The sequence below is a fragment of the Rhopalosiphum padi genome, chromosome 1, assembly GCF_020882245.1.
Source record: "Rhopalosiphum padi isolate XX-2018 chromosome 1, ASM2088224v1, whole genome shotgun sequence".
NCBI classification, from domain to species: Eukaryota; Metazoa; Arthropoda; class Insecta; order Hemiptera; family Aphididae; genus Rhopalosiphum; species Rhopalosiphum padi.
Window position 1 is genome coordinate 38,593,977 of NC_083597.1, and position 20,790 is coordinate 38,614,766.

General features: G+C 27.1%; 2 protein-coding genes across 4 annotated transcripts; one reads left to right on the forward strand and one right to left on the reverse strand.

Annotated features, from left to right (window-relative positions):
* The first annotated feature begins 465 nt into the window (after nucleotides 1-465).
* On the forward strand, nucleotides 466-8,978 carry LOC132917823 (cilia- and flagella-associated protein 58-like). Of its 2 annotated transcripts, XM_060978758.1 has the most exons (16): nucleotides 466-604; nucleotides 691-894; nucleotides 975-1,120; nucleotides 1,187-1,358; nucleotides 1,434-1,610; nucleotides 1,673-1,810; nucleotides 1,909-2,170; nucleotides 2,242-2,380; nucleotides 2,440-2,635; nucleotides 2,702-2,810; nucleotides 2,879-3,057; nucleotides 3,189-3,361; nucleotides 5,931-6,093; nucleotides 7,056-7,280; nucleotides 7,351-7,461; nucleotides 8,216-8,978. In XM_060978758.1, the coding sequence occupies exons 1-16, from the start codon at nucleotides 551-553 to the stop codon at nucleotides 8,321-8,323; spliced, it is 2,556 nt and encodes an 851-aa protein (XP_060834741.1). In that variant the 5' UTR covers nucleotides 466-550; the 3' UTR covers nucleotides 8,324-8,978. The 2 variants fall into 2 exon arrangements, with proteins under 2 accessions (XP_060834741.1, XP_060834742.1); XM_060978759.1 differs by lacking the exon at nucleotides 7,351-7,461 and having other exon boundaries at nucleotides 7,056-7,174; nucleotides 8,216-8,350.
* Nucleotides 8,979-8,998: 20 nt separating this feature from the next.
* LOC132917824 (lipopolysaccharide-induced tumor necrosis factor-alpha factor homolog) lies at nucleotides 8,999-13,323 on the reverse strand. Of its 2 annotated transcripts, XM_060978761.1 has the most exons (4): nucleotides 13,166-13,323; nucleotides 12,877-13,087; nucleotides 12,090-12,210; nucleotides 8,999-9,427 (listed from the first exon to the last, which is right to left on the reverse strand). In XM_060978761.1, exons 2-4 carry the CDS (start codon nucleotides 13,028-13,030, stop codon nucleotides 9,325-9,327), a joined length of 378 nt encoding a protein of 125 aa, XP_060834744.1. In that variant the 5' UTR covers nucleotides 13,031-13,087; nucleotides 13,166-13,323; the 3' UTR covers nucleotides 8,999-9,324. The 2 variants fall into 2 exon arrangements, with proteins under 2 accessions (XP_060834744.1, XP_060834743.1); XM_060978760.1 differs by lacking the exon at nucleotides 13,166-13,323 and having other exon boundaries at nucleotides 12,877-13,159.
* Between the last annotated feature and the right edge of the window lie 7,467 nt (nucleotides 13,324-20,790).

Below are 20,790 nucleotides of genomic sequence, written 5' to 3' on the forward strand. Positions count from 1 at the left end.
TGAATTATATCAATTGCTCAATCAATTCAGACGTAGTTTTATAATTGGTAATTTAAACTTGTATATTTTCCTTTAGTGCTTTTGGCGTATATATCTAATACTCGCATTTTAACTCGAGATAACACATTTCATAAGTAAACAACGTATTCATATGGTGTTATAAAGAATGTTTATTTGTCGTATTTTAAAATTTCTTTAATAAAAAATCTTTTTCTTGAAAAAATAATAGATTTTTTATTGTCATTGAGCTCATCCCGTCGTACTCAACTTTATTGTAAATACTAATTCAATAAGTTATCTTATATATAATTTTCTCTTCTACTACCTAGTTCTAAATTTAAAAAAAAATGTCATTACAAAAGTTTCGATGTTTAAAAATTATAACACAATATTTTCTAGTTCAGCTTAATACTATTTAAAACTGAGGTAAAGAAATAGACTCAAAACTTTTTAAAATATTCGATCAAGCCAACATAGCACGTAACCTTGACTACTTCGAAAAGTCTTGGAATAAGCTTTTTCCGCCGATATTGTACCTCATTCGTAAGATATGTGTGCAATGGAAATCGACGATTCTAAGAAACCCGAATTAGAATACAAACATGTAAGTATAATTTATATTTTAATTAATTAATTTTTTTTTTTAATTCAATCTTAAAAAAAATAACTTTAATTTAATGTATATTTTAGGCTATTGAATTTGCTAAGGATCCGCCTCTCACAGAAGCGCTCACTCATCTGTGGGCGGTTATTCGGAAACTCGGCGAGGAATCTGTAAAATGCATAGAGGAGAAAAAATCGTTAACGCGCGTGATGGACAATTACAGACAACTAATGCCAGAAATCAAACAGTCTATTTTATCGGAACAAAACACAGTGGAAAAACTAAAAGAAGTTAAAATTACATTTTTTTTGCAATACACAAATTCTTGTGTAATTAGTTTATAATCATTAGACACTTTATACTTTTGTAGGAATTAAACTCTGCGCATCGTATGTTAGACGCTTCCAACCTCCGAGAACAAATAATTCAAGAGTCCAACGATAATTTATTAGCACAAATAAAGACCTTAAAAACTGAACTCGAGTCGAAAACTAAACAAATGGAAGAAGAAAGCTTGTAAGTTTGATTTGCACGTGTTTTTCACGTAATAATAACGCATATTTATATTACGAATTCGTACAGGTTTTCTTCTATGGGTCAAGGTGATACAAGCCAATTAGAGTTGACAAGAACAAAACGAGAACTGGCTAGAATAGATGTGGAGAACAAACGTCTAAATAATCTCTGTGAATCATTGAAAAAAGAACTAGACAGTGCCGAGTATAATGTCAGAGATCTCGAAGCCGATTTAGCTGTAAGTGGCCGTAGACAGTCAAATATATCCGCGTTAATTGGTTCGCCATTAATTATTTTCTATATTATTTTTAAGGCTCAAAGTAACAATCTAGTGAAAGAAATAAAAACAAAGGAAAAATTAGAGGACCTCATAAAGACCAACCACGATCAATTGGAAAAAATAAAAACCGAACTTAGTATCACTAAGAACAATTTCAGAAAGGCTGAATCCAATATAGAAAAACTTAACGAGACATTAAAAGACTTAAAAGTAATCTAAAATAAAAAGCGGTTTTCATTAATTATACATTATGTATTAATTTCGTTTTTTAGATTGCAAACAACAATTTAAACACAAAAAATACGTCGTTCGATAAACAAATAAAGAAATTAACTAGAGAATTAAAAATTAAAACTGAACTTAGGGCTGACAGCGTCAAAGAAATAAATATACTTCAAGATAAAATAAACGTATGTTAATATTGTCATTAATCTAATAATCCACGTATAATAATTTCCTATAACTGTATACCTAATTTATACATTTTGACGTTTTCAATCAACATTAGTACCAAGAAAGTGAATTATTAAGAGTTCAATCCGAACTAACACGTTTAATTGCTACTCATGAAACATCAGTTAGAAAGCGACAAGAGGTCATGGAGGAGGTTGACAAAATTTCTAAGGAAAAAAAAAATTCTGAAAATAACGTGGCTACTTTAGAACGAAATTTAATTACATCACAAGAAGATAATCTTAAACTGAAAAAAATGTTGGAATTAACAGAAAGAGAAAAAAAGTTACTAGAAAAAAATATGACTAAAGTTAATGGTAAATAACAAAGTATTCGATACAGATGTATTATTTTACTGTAACGATTTTTTTTTTATATAAATACATAGAACAAATAACCGCATATATCGAAAAAATGAATATAAAGGAATCAGCATTTCGGGTTTTGGAACAAGAGTTTAGAAGCGCACAAAAATATATTGATAAATTAAACCAAGATATAATTACAATGAAAAATAATAAGGAAAAGTAATGATTTATTTTTTTTTAATATTATGTTAATTTTATAAAATACTCCTACGAAACAGGTTACACCAAGAAATAATAACTTTAAAACAAAAAATGTACGAAGACTCGGTGACGTTAAATCACAAAGAAGTGGAAGTGCAAGAATTAAAAAAAGAAGTAAATAATTGGAGTGATAAATTTAAAGAACAAGATCATGACCTACACACTACAAAAACTGAAAGAAATCTGTTTTCTAAAAATCTTGCTGAAGCTAAGGTTTGTTTCATCATAATACTTTCTTAAATGACGCATTAATTTATTGTTAATTTGTTTCATCTTCAGGATGAAACAGACGAGATAAAAGATAAAATAAAAATGATTTCACAACAACTCGAACAACAAAAAGAATACGTCGCGTACAAAGAAATGCAATTGACGAAAAACGATACAGGTAAATCTACGGTGGCCCACAAGTACACTAAACTGTATTCACTAAATCCTTGATAACTTGTCACACAGTATTAAAACAAACTGAAAAGGAACTTCAAAAATGTCAACAAGAAATCGATGAGTACGAGACCCGAGTGGAAGGAATGTCAAATTTGTTAAAGAAGAAAAATGAAGACGAAAAGTCAATGATAATGACATTGAAATTATTGCAGAAAAAAATAGAAAAACTTCAGAAACAGAATGATGAAGTGGGTAAAAATTTTTTTCTTTTTTGGCTCAGATGACAGAAACTCACTAAAATTATAAATAAGCACATTGTTTTTGATGCATTAACTTTGATAATACATTTTCTCGTTGTTAAAGCTTAAATTTTACACAGGGAAACAAAGATAAAAACAAACTCATAAATCAAATGAATAAACGCAACGAGGAGCTATTAAAACAAAAAGATGCTAATGACATATTAAGAACGACATTAGGCAAGGGAGAAGTGGAATATAATAAAAGGATTGACGATATTAGATTGCTCAAATCGGAAGTAAAGAGTTTGAGGTAATTGTATTTATTATCCGATTAAATATGTATTTAATTAGAACACATCAATGCTGCAACGCCGTGAATTAACGTTAATCTTCATAACTGTTCAAAGTGTCAAAATAAATTATATGGTTTTTAAATTTAATAGGTCCATATACAAGTTTCAATAAAAGAATATACGATAAAAGTGTGACATTATAAATGTTGACAACATTTGTAAAATATTTAAGGTATTAACCACACACCATGAATCGCGTCACCGTGAATATATTATAAATGATGATTTTTTTAGAATTTAGAATTTTTATCATATTATCATAACGTTGAACTTATATAATTTTAATTTTTACTTAAAATCAAATATAAATAATCAAATATATATCTACCTATAGTACCTACCACTTATAATTAGGTATATTAAAATATCTAATATTATCATTTTTTTATAAATATAAATTATTTATTATTTATCTAAATTGTATCGAAAACTATGGCCATTATGTTAAAAGTCTTATTTATACAGTTATATCTTATTATTTATTACGTACGCTTAACTTAAATTAAATTGTTTGATTTTGATTCTTTTGAAGTTGATGATATTTATTTACTAATATATTTGGTTATATAATAATCTTGTGGGTGTGCGGTATATTTAATTTATTGATTCATTTTATTGTGCATTATTTTAAGTCCAAACGTATTTATGATATTTAAATATTAAATACGTGATACAATAGTTGTCTATTAGAGATATAATATGAAAAAAAGAATAAAAATGGATAAAAAAAATTAGATTAATTTTTGTACATATTATATATAATAAAGTATACAAATATGGTAATATAATTATACAAATGTAAATGGTTAGAAAAAAAATTGATCGCACCACATCAATAAATTATTAAAAATAAAATTAATTAATTTTATTAATAAGTACTGCCTACATTATACATTGTATACTATACTATAATAATACTTTCAAAGTATTTAATGGCCCACGCAGCTACCGATAAATATAAATAAAAAATATATAAAAATATATAGTTATAATAATATTACTTTTCTTTAAAGTTTTAATAAAACGGATTATCTACCTAACCCTAAAATTCAATAACTGTTTAGTTGTTTTTAAACTTTCAGTTTCTACTTTCATTATTTACTTGGATTTATTTTTATAATTTTTATAGCCCGTTATTTGCAATTTATTAACAAAGTATTATTAATTGATAAACGAATTATTAAAACAAAAAACTACAGGATAAAAAATATTTTTTCTCAGTTAAACGTATAAAAACAATGCAACTTCCATAACTATTATCGCAGTTGACAAGAACTGAATTTTTAAAAAAAATGCACTAACATAGATTAATTAAATTATTACTTAAATAAAACTGCTGTCTTGTGTTCTAATCGGCAATGGACCAATCGATTAATATATTTCTGTTTTTGATTGCATATTTCTTTTTAGAAAATACACTTTTGAATAATTTCCATCAGTAACCTTACAAAAATATGAACTCGTTATAAAAACAATTTATTTTAGTATTATAAGTAAATAAAAAAAATATTCAAACTACCAATTTCAGATTTTCACTGATTATGAGATTTTATACTAAGTATAATAATATGTACATAATATTATAAATTGTCAATAAATTCATGGGCTTAATTTGGGTTTAAAATCTTACTTAAGTGTCGAAACGTGGTGAGCAATCACTGCGGTATGTTTTCTTCTCACACTTCTAGATTATAATATTATGATGTGGTGGAGCAGTTAATATATTATTATTATTATTTATATATATAACGTGTTTCGTGATTTTGACATCAATCTATGTAGTCTCATCAATCAATTGAAAATTTAACAGAGATTTTCAACAGTTTTAAAAAAGTACAGTAAAAATAACCACAAAAATCAGTGAAAAAAACAATTTTAGAAACATAATAACTCGTTTTTAACGAATTGAATATGTTTATTATATATTATGCTCCGAATAATATACCAATTTTTAGCACGCCAAAGATTTTATTTAAAAAAATTTTAAACGATCGTTTTTTTTTTTTTTTACATTCATAACTGATTAGTTATTAAAGTAATAAAACTGGATTTATTACTTCATAAAAATAAATGTCGTTGAAACTTCATAAATAAAATTCTTATAGTTACCTATATAATAAGTACCTACTACACAATATTATTTTCCATGAGTACAGTATTTTCATTGTAGGGCGTACAACAAAATTAATTACGCTAATAAGACATACATTAATATAACACATTTAAACCCGACTAATTTAATATATTATTACAGTATTACACTATAATGCGCTTAGTAATAATAATAATAATAATAATATAATATATATAGAACTACACCAAACATGATTTTATATGTTAAATTATTTTATTAAATATTGATTAATTGCTGTGCACGCATAAACGAATAGTATAAATACTATAAAATGTACACTATACAGTATAATATTATTATTCACGAGTACACAGAAATGAACGTCTATACTGACTATGCTCTACATATACGTACGTACCTAAACTTGTTGTTGTATCTATTGCTATTTTTAGTGTTCAAAAAAACTTGTTGATGAAAAACCTATCGGAAATAAATGACATAAGAGGCGAAGTACTTAAATATGAGCAAAAACTGAACAGAGAACGTTTGAAATGCCGAGCTTTAGAAGACATGTTAATCAAACCTACAAACGTACACCGATGGAGAATATTAAAAGTAATATATTATTATAACGCGCCTGCAGTGGTGTTTTTTTTAAATGATTGACGTGTGGACCGTCTCCTCTCCCCGCCATTTCGATAGTCGGGATTTTTTTTTAATTTTCTTCTTATAATATTATTGTACCAATGATATAAAAACGTTCAAAAAGGTTTTAGTAGTAAACAAAAAAAAGTTATATTATACTGTACGAGAGGTTAATTAACGCGCGGGGCGTGGAGGGTGAGCCCTTCGTGTCTTGATACGGTGAATTAAAAAAAAAAAAAATGAATTCCCACCACCACCACCACCACCACCACTACCGCCACCACTAGGTACCTACTACATTTACCCGCGGATAACGTAACCCTTATTATAGTGCGATACTTTTTTACACTTTGAAGACCTTGCGGCGGAATCATATTGGACGACTGCAGTTAATTATTATTAATTTATAAATTAATTATTTTCATAATAATTCGATAACGAGAACAGACGTATTGCGATTTCTGCACAGCAAGCACGCACGCGCGTGTTCTCTCGACAGAGGACGGCGCGATAAATAAGCGAGATGTGAATTCGTATAGGTAATATAAGTGTTTATTTAACGATTTTAACGTTATCGATTTGTTGTAAATCCGTTTGTGACAATAACCCCCCCCCCCCCCGTTACGTTACCGTTAATATAAAAAATAAAAAAATAAAACCATATATGGCTATACAACGCATTACATACCTACCCCGACATCACGATATTGCACTCGTCATAATGCCGCCGTGACCGGAGTGACAAAACGCCCGTGCCAGCAGTCCACTCTCGGAAAACGTATAATGCTTGCAGCTGTTCAAAATAATTGTCATCTGTCATAAATAGTATGCTGAGATCCCCGTGGCACCACGCCGCGCCGTATAATAATGTTAAATAATTTCGGTTTTGACAATACACATTAATAATATTGTGCACTGTTATTATCGCCCAGAACACTGATCCGCCGGCTTACGAGATGATTGCCAAAGTGAAAATCCTTCAAAAACGGTTACTCGAACAATGCACCAGGGTATTCGACAAGGATTTGCAAGTCCAGGAGCTGCAGACTAGGTATGAAAAACTAAGAGATGAATTCATTAAGCTACCGGGCAGAGATATCTTCAAAGAAATGAACGATATAAAAAGAACTCTATTAAAAAAAGACGACAAAATGAGGGTAAAATCGGTTTAAGTGATGTGGTTTAATTATGGTTTAATTATTTTTTACATTAAACAAATGTATTTAGAGCTTATCCGGAGAATTAATTATCAGTCAGCAGACAACAAAAGAATGCATGTTTGAATTGGAGAGAACAAAAAAAGACTTAAACGAATTTAAAAATAAATATTACGAACTGGTAATAATTTTTAATTCATTACCTACTTATTTAAAAGCAATATGTATTGTGGCTTAAGATTTCAATCTGTGTTGTTTTTTTTTTTTTTTTTTTGGCACCTTCGTAGAACAAATTTCACTCATGAAAACTTGACAGTTATCATAGGTAGTTAAAACACAAATCAAGAGAATATCAGTGAAGTTAGTAAAATAGTAGTTCTCTTTTTACTATTAAATTTTTAATCACAGGAAATAAATTATTTTCATAAATAAATATTTTTTTTTATTTAATCATCTTCTTTAATCGATGAAATAAAGTTAACATTTTTTTTATTTTCAAACAGAAGCCTATGTGTGTATTTTGTTGATAAAATTATAGTTTAAAAAAGTATTTATTAATAAATTGTAATTTAATGTTGATCTACCGGTCAAAATTCAGTCATTATAAACAATTTTATATCGTAAAGTATTTAATCAGATAGCAATCTACGTGGCTTTTCTCGTATAAATAAATAAATAATGAAAATATAAAATAAGTTTACCTATCACGAGTAAATTTCATCGGCGTTGATAGATTTCAAAATATAAAATAACAGTTATTATTATATGATGAATAATAAAATATCTTTTGAATTATACATTACGTATATATTTATGAAGTTTTCTTTCAAAAATAACGTCAAATTTATACTTTTATATAGACACTAAAGTGTATGGTATATACGTTTTTCTATACAAGTAATATTATATACATACTGTTTTCGCTAATGTTTCAGAAACGCATTGTGACGAAAATCAAACTTAAAAACCAAACCTCTACAGTATTAACCAAACCAGATTCAATGCCTATGAGTTGTAGCCAACTTTTAGATATGACAATATGATTATTTGTGTTTTTTTTTTCAATAATATTATAAGTTTTATTTTTAATTAAAAAATTAATAAATCCGAGTATGGTATAGACTTTAAGTAAACTTGTAGTATTTTCCTCAACACTTCGCTTTTGCCAAAATAATACAAGAAATTAACTAGAATATTTTGATTAAATTCAAAAACAAAATTACGAATTAAAAGGAAGAAAAGTCTTCATTTTACTAAAACTCTAGAATTATACCAGGAAATATTTTTTTCTTAAACATTTATTATTATATTACATAGTCTATATTAGATTCACAAAAGTTTAAGTAAAGTGCAATGGAGAGATATGATTGGTGACTTGTTGAAGAGGCCATCCGTCGACGGAACTTCGGGCATTAGGAAGTTGAATTTTTATTCAATTAACAATTCATGGCATTAGTTGTGATTTGGACGCCTTTGCGGGTCACATGGAATATTACTGAACGGCATTGATAATTCGATAACTATATGTGACAAAAAAACGTCTGTGAAGTATACATTTTTTAAGACTATGAGTTTTAATCTTTAAGCAGTTAAAAAGTTGATTAATACAATTATATTATTATAAACCTATTACATTGTGTAGGTATCCATACTACCTTTAAAAAATTCAACCTGTTATTAACGTATTTAATTGATTTCCAAAATATATAGTTACAACAATAGTGTACTTACTCGTTTATTAAAAATTTTCTATAAATTATAAATATTACATGTATACAAATTTGATTATTTACTTATATAATTACTAGTATAATTAATACTACTGAATGTCATTACACATAACAATTATTATAATTATTTATTATTAGTATTTTTTTTTTAAATGTTAAACATATTTAATTCAAATAGCATAAGCTACTTGTTATTTTACGTAGAAATAATTATATACACTTGAAATTTGAAATAAAATTATAAAACTGTCAATACGTTTTAAATAATTGTTTGCTAAACATAATTCATATACAAGTGTTATATATCGTAATTTTCATGGTTTATACGTTCCTATGTAAGACGTACACTGCGGACACTTGTGGTCAACTTTTTGAAAAGATTTCATGAAGAACGGTAGACACGAACATAATGTACACCTGAAATATACAATTTTAAATTTGTAAGATTTCAAAAATTTGATTTCATTTATAATACACAATAAATAATTATATTTATAATGGCGATCGTAGTGACAAAAGTATTACTTTAACAAGTCTACGCTATTTCGTCGAAATTAAAGTTTTACCGAATAATACGTTTCTAAAACTATATGTAAGTAAAATAAGAAATAGATCCGAGGGCGCTAAGGGACCACCGCCTCAACAAAAACTAACTTTCTCGTGTAAAAGTATACAAGGTGGTGATACACAACAATTTTATTTGTGGTTTACATTTTTTTAAATTGACGGAACCACACAGATCTATACACAATAGTTCGGTGCCAGATTAGGTACAATAATATTAATGTATTGTAACTTTTTACGTCCAGTATTATAGTTAATAATAGATAATAAATAAAGTAAGTTTCGAGCTTAACCTAATACCTTAAACTGTATAAAAGACATTTTTTTCTTTTACCTCACGTGCCATGAAGACCTTTAACCATTATCATCAAGTCTCTCCGAAATTTCCGATCATTCGCATCTTCAATTCTCGTCGTTCCCAACCGTTCTAAATGTATGTTCACTCTATCAAGCCATAATTGACGAAGACTGCCTTTTGGTCTCCTTTCGATGGGCTCGCCTTGTGTATTAACTTATCCTTTGCCAACCATACACGGCCAGCCCACTCTAACCTTTTAGTTTTCAGACATATTTATATGATTGCTCTATTCGAAATGGTTTCAATTTCTAATTTTTTTTTTCTTAGCTTCCTGACTCCGGGTTTAGTGAGGGCACATATTTTATCTTTTTTAGAATTTTCCTCTCAAATAGTATGTAAAAGATAAATTAATTTATAAATATGTTCACAATATACAATCAAAATACATACAAATTTGACAACAGTAATCATCAATGGGTTAGTAAGATTTTTCACAACCTTTCGTTCTATAAATAACAAACCGAGTCGCTACACACAATATATATATATATATAAATACCAAAGGTTAAAACAATATTATTTATTTTTATTTTTGTCGGGTTCTGATCTCGATGTGTGCAATATGACTCTAATCATGAAACCAAATGCGACCTCTATAATACAATTATGTTTTTAAAATCACAAGATATCTTATTAATTATTATCGTATACCTACCTACACAACATTTTACTTGATATATAAGATAGTGTATGACAACCGCGTTTAAAATCCATCGATCTATTAAACTTTAAAATTTGCAAAGATAAACAGAGAAATTTAAATATGTTGCTCTAAGACTATATAATAAAACTTATACTGTATACACTAACAGTATATATTTACAATATTTACAGACACAAACAAAAACACAATATCGTAAAACAAATAGCTCTATCGGTCTTTTCAAAAACCAAAACTACTTCAAAGGACCAATAAATATATTACATATTATTCTGTTTTGACAACAATTGAATACCACTAAACATATTCAGTAAAACTTTATTTGCATTTTAGTTCTTTAGTTTAATTTTTTTTTTGTCTACTATTGTATACTTGAGATTATATTCAGATCAAATAAAACTTTTAAGTTCTAATATGACTTGTTTAATTCTATTTTTTTGATCCCTCTTATCATAAAGTATTAAAATCTTAATTCTAAACAAAGAATACATTAAGTTTAATATGCATACACAACTATACAAGATTTAAGATACTTAAGTTCACTTTTAATCAGATATAGTTATAAGATTTTTTTTATTGTATAATTCTTAATATATTATAATAAAATATTGTTAATTAGATTTAACATGACTTATAATATTGTATATCCAAACACGTAATAAGACATAAAATTGATTTCTGGTGTAACCTAACCTGGTAATTTAAACATAAAAAATAATATCCCGTATCACTATTATAAAACTATAATCAAAAATAATTTATTTTGTAGCATTTTAATGTAAACCTATTTATTTAAAATTAAGTAAAATATTGTATAATTTAGAATTTAATGTGCTTTTAAAAGTGATTTTAAATACCTATAACTATGCTGGATAGATTGAAAATATTAAAATAACAAACTCAAAATAATGACTTGTAGATAATACTCTTCACGTTTTTCACAAAAGTTCAATCTCCACACAGACAAGCAGGTAATGCATATAATATAATCAGATTGACCAAATTGAATACAAGCGCTACAATCACATTTAATAATAAACAACTTCAACCAACAACCGTACTTATACAAAGTCAAAAGTCATCAATAGCAATAATCTTATACCATACAAGTACACAACGCATCATTATTCATAATATTATTAGAGCTACAACACTGAATAAAATCTCTAAAGAACACTCAAAATGTCGGTCAACTAGCAGATTTTTATTACAGAAACATATCGTACAGGTGCCCTCCCACGTGTTCTATGAATGGCAACACAATGTTAATTTTGAGCAATAAATAAAAATAAAAATAATTTTGTTACGAACGGGATTATGGAATGAGTATAAATGTATAATATTATAAAATATACATTTTATATAATATATAATGATATAGGATATACCAAACGGTGGTACAAAAATTGTATAATATCGCTATAAAATGACTGGCATTAAAACAAACGAATTAATTTATATTGTATTTTAGTATATTATTATATGTATATACATACCCTACAACAAATATTAGCATGCAACATAAATACGCTTCGTTTGACGGCAATTCATTGGTTTCGGTAATTATATAATTATGGCACGTCGGACAAAACATATGGACTGGCATTGGACCCAAAGCTAGAAATAATACACACACAATATTGTTGTTATTATTATTACTATTATTATAGCCATCACTTTTTTATTCGGCCGAAAAAAATTTATTTTGGAAATCCTCGTTGCATTATAATTATTGTACAAACGTGACCATATAGAAACTGTTTTTATTATGTCGCTTAATTATTATATTATAATAAAAAGATATTATAATGCACCCAAATCATCGTTCATTGTTTATTTATTATTACTATTAAAATCATAAATATGTATATTATAAATTAACATCATGTGAATAGTAAATACAATAAAGTATAGAAGTGTGATCTAGTCATACATTTGTGACATGTCAACTTAAAGAAAGGAGGTGTCTACTTTTTCCGTCAAAAACTCCAAACTTGTACGTTTTTGTAGGTTGTTATTTATAGTAAGTTATACCTTTTATTAAAATAAAAACACGCTAGAGTAAAAACCTTTTTTTTTAAACAAATTGTTCAGCTTCTATTTAGCTGTTTTTAAGATTTACATACCAATTTAAAAAAAAAATTAAATCTTCGCTGTTCATTTATCAACGATAACCTAATTTCTTTTCAAAATTTAAAATTATTTGCTTATACATAATTAGTAATTTATGTTCTAATCGATTTTCGTTGTTATTTACATTTTGAAAAATCATCAAATACATACTCGATTCTATTATACACTCAGGTGTAAAACTTTGATGTTGCGTTATGTATTCATTAGAGTATACACAACTTGCTGGATAAATTCCTGGGCCTTCATCGTACGGTGGTGGTGGAGTGCTTGTTCTTGGTGCGGTTTTTGAATTATTAGGATCCATGATCGGTATTACGTGTATTTTACGATGGCAACACAATTATAATTATAATATAAAATGCTGTAAAATACTTAAACGTTCAACAATCATAATTATGAGACAATTTTCTGTATACGACTGATCAAATTCATTAGTCACCTGCTATAATGATGTATTCTTCAACTTTTAAAGTGAACATGATTAATTTTTTAAGAGCCACTAAACACTCGAGTCATAAATGGTTATTTAATTACGAAAAACAACACAAAATTTACACTAGTGAAAATCGCAAATCGTACAGATAAGATAAACAACTAATTAACTGTTTATATGTTCGTAAAAATTACAATTACGTTGAGCATATATGTAAGTAAATAATAAAAAAAATGGCGCATGTACTCATATGTATGAATATTAAATAAGTATAAATTTCAGTGCTTACTAAGCATCGAGACTATAAAATGATTAATAATTTTCTACGCTACCTATATAACGTTAACATTTAAATCGAACAGGGAATAGCATAAAGTCTTAAAAACGTTATAATAAATAATAATATATTTGGATAGGATAACTACCTATATAATATACTATATAAAGGTAATACCTATATAATGTAAATATCATGATAAACTCGGCACGATCGTTGAAGTTTTTTTTATAATTTATTAGGTGAATATATAGGTACTTTAGAATCCTGATCCGAGCGAACGATACGCTCTAGTTTTTAATTAATGATGTCTGTTTTTGTCTGCGAACATTTTTTCGGGTAAAACAAACAATCCGATCATCTCGTGCTCACTGCTGACCGTCTATAGCGATTTGGATATAGATTGTACTGTAGACGGGTTATTTAATACTAAATAATGTTAGTGATATCCATTCCCTTACGGGTTCTTTAGAAATATGTATATTATTACCTATACAGTATATTATGATATAATGAAAAAAATATTGATTTAGTGCTGAAATTAAATTTAAAATAATATACATCGTTATATTATTATGTAATAGTCAATAGATGAGTAAAAAATGTTATTGTCTCGTGTCCGTTCGTTGAATAATAAGATAAATTTGTTTGTATTTTCATAAAATAGGTATATGTGATTTGGGTAACACTCTGTACGTTTGTCAACTACCAACAATGTGATTTAGAACTATACTCTAATACTTAATAACTACTTAAAATACATTTCATTTTTCTTCAACGTTTTCATTGATTGATTTTAACACGGGTAAAGCTAGGTAGATACATATTATGCCAGCGAATTTCACGCATTTTTGATTTAACGAGTATTGAAAAAATAGTCAAACACAACTAGGTATATCAACCACACTTATAGTAAATACTAAATTGCACCATTTCCAAAAATGTATAATTTATGTTCACGCAACAAATTATATAAATAATTAATCTTCTTAGCGAACACAATCCAAAAGTTTTTTGTACTTTATTTTTCTTAAATGTTTTCAAACTGAACAAAATTTCATAAATCTTTAAGATAAATTTGCATTACATTTTTTTTAGAATTTTTTTCTGAAAAATAAATAATAACTCAATGTGATAGAAACAGCAAAACATTTCCAAAATAAAGTGTTGACAAAAATTTCAATAATTACTTAGAAATAAAAAAAAATCAATAAAGCAAAGGAATCTTAGCTTAATATTGCAGAATAAGTCTTAAACATATTGAACTTTTATGTACAAATTATTGTTCTGATAATATTCATAATATTATGCACTTATAATAACCTATGAGTTTATCACACATCTCTAGAGTGTAAACGATTATTTTAATTCGTACAGAATTGAAATCGTTGTCTGTGTCTTAGATGTGAATTTAGACGTCATTGAAAAAATGAGATAAATCACTAAATCTAATTGATATTGTAATATAGACTCCCGTTATCTGTGACGAAAAACAACCGGATAATTTAAAAATAATCAAATGCAAATCGACGGTCATAATAATATTAGCAAACAAGACCATTAACGCGCGAATACGATAATAATTAATCCATATAGTGGTGTACACGTAGGTAGGTAATGTGGATGAAAAATAGCACATTAAATGGAATATACCAACCTATTTAATAAGTACCTTATTAATTGGCGCCCCGTAGACCAATACACGTTCTACTTCTCAAAAACGTTTGATTTAAACGTTACAATTTTCCCAGTTCCCCACATATTATAATAATTCAAACGATGGACCTTGGACCTCCACCAGTTGCTTTTACATATTATTATACCACAGCGGTTACACCTCGTTTTTGGCACCATTTTTTTTTTTCTGACATTTTATGCGTTTGTAGTTTAATATAAATATTATTAATGTGTTAAATAATACGTTATAATATTTTATATATATATATATGTCGGTGTTGATGTTTATGTAATTGAATTATATAAATCTTTTGTATAAGTCATATATATAAATATACATATAAGTTTATAAGTTAGAAATCTTGTGTGTCACGAATTCACGAACACGAATTAAAACTAAAGAGCCGTAATAACGAAACCGTGAGCCCATCGTGCCGACGTCACATACGAACTTTATCAATGCAAGTCGAAATACTACTACGCCTCGTATAGGTTATCTTACCTAACCATACGCGCGGCTGCGAATCGGCACTTACTACGATAATAACTACTGTAGTGGGTCGTGATAAAGTCTGATACCGCAGACAATGTCGAATGTAACTTATATGTAACTTTCAAGCATTTAATTAATTATTATAATATTATTATATTTTGATGTCTCTTGGAGAGATGAGGAGTTTAATTTTCTATAGCTAGTAAGAAAAAATTCTCTGATCATCAACTTTTTTCAGGGAGATTTCTCGTAACGAATTGCTTGCACTCTGCAAAATAATCGAAAAAAGATCAAGTTATTATTTTTAAATTTAAAATTATGATTAAAGTAATTTTAATTTTAAATCACTGTGGTTGGTTACTAAAAAGTTAAATTTTCTATGCTCAAAATTTGGTTTTCGTCGTATAGACTATGATCGCATTGAACTGAATTCTAATTTAATATAGGTATATACCCATTGCAGTAACCTACTCAATGTTGAGGTACACTCGACACCCACGGTAGAATGGTTACCTGGATTTTTTGAACTCCGCTCACGTGAGTACTGGTAATAAACTATATTAACTACAAATCTAAGGGCAGATAGTATACAAATGCACAGCACGAATTTAAATCGAATTATAAATATTTTAACGTTCCGTCAAGATTTAGTTATATTATATGTACCTGCATCGTTTAATTGTAATTATAAAGAAACATTGAATTTTACAAAATATTACTAAAAACCTAATAAAAAAAATTTTAAAAATGCATTGGAAACGCGAATTGAGTGTTCGAGTGTATTCTTTACCGTATACTGATCATCATAATAATATACATATAATATTATGCCTTTAAACAGGCCACGGCACAAAATACAGCTGATTATGTGTATGACAAAGTCATATTATTAACAGGTACGTCATGGATATCCATTAATTGCAACTGCTAATTTACAATCGTATTTAAATCTATACTGTCTAAGATTATAGTAATAATGTATACGCTAAATTCCGAATCAAATATTAAACCACCATAAATCCGACCGTGGCACAACATTCACTCCGCAAAGATTCAAGTATTACCGCAAATAATTTACCTATTCCTATTCTCTCGATGCTGTTAAATATTTAGGTCTTGACATCGCTGAGAGATTTACCGGAATAATAATATAGCGTTAAAAACATTAACTCTATTAACACTCGCATTTCGGCGTACTCAAAACGATTCGATCGAAAAAAAATCAATTTACGATTTTCTAAATTTTATTAAAATTTACTGTAATACGCCGCGATACGCTTCAATAAAATCGAATATGGACATACCTACTGCAGGTTACAACACTACGACGGTAAGCTAAAAAATGCAAGTTTACCCGCGGAATACTCGAGCTCCACAAAATTACCATCTATATTATGTCTATATAACTCGATCCTTCACAAAGACCTGCTTAGCATTAAATTAATAATTGAGAAAAGGCCGAAGAGCTGCTTTACTTTATAAACGGATTTTTCTAAATTTTTCCGTGACAAAAAAATCACTACATCCGTTCATAAATAAATTACTGTTGTACACCACTCGCTTTCGTGGAAATTCTCGCCACAAACTCGTGAGAAAATAGGTGTTCTTTTCCTAGTCTATCACTAGACTGGTAATAGTTGTGCATTTATCCATTTATCTATTCTTTACATACACTTGTATTAAAATACAAAATAAAATAAAGAATTCCTGTGTTTTTTATGTTCTTGTGTGCAGCAAATTTGCCAATTAAATGTTGTTGTATGACCAAAAATCACAATCAATTGTATTAAACACAGTAATAGTGATACGCGTCTTATTATCATCATCATCGTTATTGTTATTATTATTATTGCACGATATTTATCGAAACCAATTTAAATAGGTCAATGGCTTCTCTTCATATTGTATCAAAGAAGTTTTTTCATTATGGCAGCGATTTTCTTTTTGCTACTATATGTCGATCTTATCAAACACTTCTGCTGAAACTGAAGTATTTTTCAATGTTACTCGCTCATTTCTCTCAAAATTGGTTTATTAATAATATCGTTGTTCTTCCTTATAACGATAAATTGTAAATATATCGACTAATATATATAAATGAAATAATATTTCTTGTAAGTTTAGAAAAAAATATATTTCGACATTTCTTATAAGTTATTATCGTTAACTTATCCGTCGAAAATACCTCTGTATAAATGCAATATTCCACTTATATAAATGTTGGTAAATTTTGGTAATAGAGGTGGAAGTGTTTCCGGTTATGGTGGCCGATGGGAAGGATAAAAAAATAAAAATTTCAAAGTATTTTTCTTTATTATCGGGAAAAACGTAAAAATGTATGCAATCTTAGATTTTGAATTTTGATTTCAAAAATGAATACTTCATGATCCTACTTAAAATGGAAAAATTATTTTGTAGTAAAAATTACGTTTTCTTACAATACCTACGCATATTCTCATTTAATTATATGTACATAGTATACCTACTATTTGTTATTAGCAGGGTTCGGGATTTATAGCATTTGCATATCCATCATAGGTGATATAAAATATAGCAGAGTAATATACAAATACGTTTTATAGTACGGAGAATTCAAATATGAAATTTTATTTTGCATATTTTGGGGGGTTTTGCATATTTTTTTTTCGTTACACTAACGCATATTCGACGATTTTTAACAATTAATGGATAATAATAACTATTATTAGTGTTATTACCTATACTTACTAATTTACTATTATCTATACGACTACCTATGTATATACTTAAAAAATACTATATTGTAAATTTCAAATAACATATTCTTAAAATTTATTTTATTAATTATTATCATGTTTTAGTTTCTATTTTTAATAATATCCAATTTAATCATATGAGTTATTAATCATTTTATAATTAAAAAAATTTCCTCTTACCAATTCTTTGATAAATATTATTGAATGTAATATGTGAACAAATAATATTACCTATGTATTAAATGTTGAACATTAGCTTTAAAATAACATTTTCTTACTCCAATAAATACCTTCTAAACCATTAGGAAATACCCTCTGGCCTGTTTGCAGATATCTACTTAGTTTTTGATTTAAATATAGATCAGTCTAAAAAATTATAATAATATTATTTAAACGTGTAATTTTTATATTTTATGCATTTTAAATTAAAATGTTTAATATTTTATTAAACTTAATAATTAAAAATCAATGCGTTAATATTAACAATATTATACAATAGGTATTACGTATTTTATAAATAGTACCTAGTAAGTAATAGAGCACACAATAATGATAGATAATAATATAGAATAGTATAACATTGGATAATTATTCTTTCATTAATTATTAATAGGGAACAACACGATAAAAATTGTTTCTTTTAAAGAATTAGTAACAGTTAAAAATTGATTTAAGTTTACAGTCACTAATAAAATATTTAGATAAAAAATAAAGATTTAGATTAAATGCATTGACATACCTAGATTAAATGGTAATAATAAAATTATCTACGTTATTATTATTTTTAATTACAAAAATCATTATTTATGATTTCATTTTTCATCAATTTTTAATTTTGGAAAATTCGAAAATACGACGATGATCTTACCAAAATAAATTTGTGAAAATGTATAATAATATTTTGATTTTTACTTTCTATAACATAATAAACTTTATGAAGTGCGCAAAGTTATCACAACTTTCCAAAAACCTCCCAACAAATTCAACTCGGACTTGTTGGACAATGTAGGGCATTTGTATTTGTTGATTCAGTGTAAATAAAATATTTATACCTCTAAATTACTGCAACTAACACGTGTGTTACATTTTTAGTTTGTTTACGCAAAATGTTGTTTTGTATTTAAATTCTACATATAGGTAACTATTACCTATATAACACTTCAGAAGTTTAAAATTGTATTTGAATTAAAAACTTGAAAGCATTATAACTTTTAGATGGACTACAATAATGTCGTTTCGATTTTTCAGTAACATAACATTATCATAAACTCAAAACAAATAATTGAATAATCAAATATCTATGATTTTTTAATAAAAAATTTGAATTTTTTCAAGATAAATTCAAAAACGTTGATCTAATATTAATATACGTAGGAATGTATTTTAACAGTTTCATTTAAAAGCCTTCTGTAAAATAAAATAAAATTGTATAACATGTATTATTATTTAGTATTAACCAATATAATACATAGGTATATATATATATATATTAATCTATCTACTTCTTATTGTTTAGAGTGTTTAGACAATTTAACAATAGATATGACAAGGCGGCAAGCCTATGTATCAAGTACGTATGGGGCTGTGGTCTTTTTTTGGAAAGATTCACAGATTTTTCCTTTTATTTAAGAAAGTCAAACATTGTGGGGTTTTTGAATTAATAAAAATATTATAGACTCCGTATCTATTCTTATAAGTTTAACATTAATAGTTGTGTGGTAAGCATTTATGTGCGATCCATTACTTTATTATCCATGAATAATTATAGGTACAAATGAGTAGACTGTAATAAATAATAATTTGTTAATTTATTATAATATAGCTGACACCACGGCGGCACTGAGGTAGTGAGATAGCAATTGTCGATTAGAGACACTACCTACTAGATTATTAGTGCTGCAGATATTATTAAAGAAATGCCGTTCGCGTTCATAATTAAAATTATAGAATATAAAATATAATATTTTATAGAATTACGTTTAATAACTAATTATAATAAATTATAATAATTGGTAGGTACATCGTACCAATATACTAATTTCATTAGGCTTATTTAAACATTAAAACGCATTAAAAAAAAAAAAAAAATTGAGATGATAGACGATAGTAATTAGTAGATACCTAATATTTTTATAAATTATCAAACCAAAATTTAGTACATTTAAAGAACATTATATTTTAGTGAATACGTTTCGTTGAAAGTATATAAGCTTTGGGAAATTTCGGGATTATCTATACAATACGGTCAAAAGTTCCAAGTAATAGGTACCTCCGTAGTGCATTGGACAATTTATTAACATCATTAAAAAATATTGCATTGATCCGTAGGTATCTCAAAATATATTAACGCGTTAATGAATAAGTAATATTTAATTCCGAAAAAGGATATTATAAATTATAATACGTACCTATTTGAACATGCTACACGGTCTGTGTTCACTCCCATTTT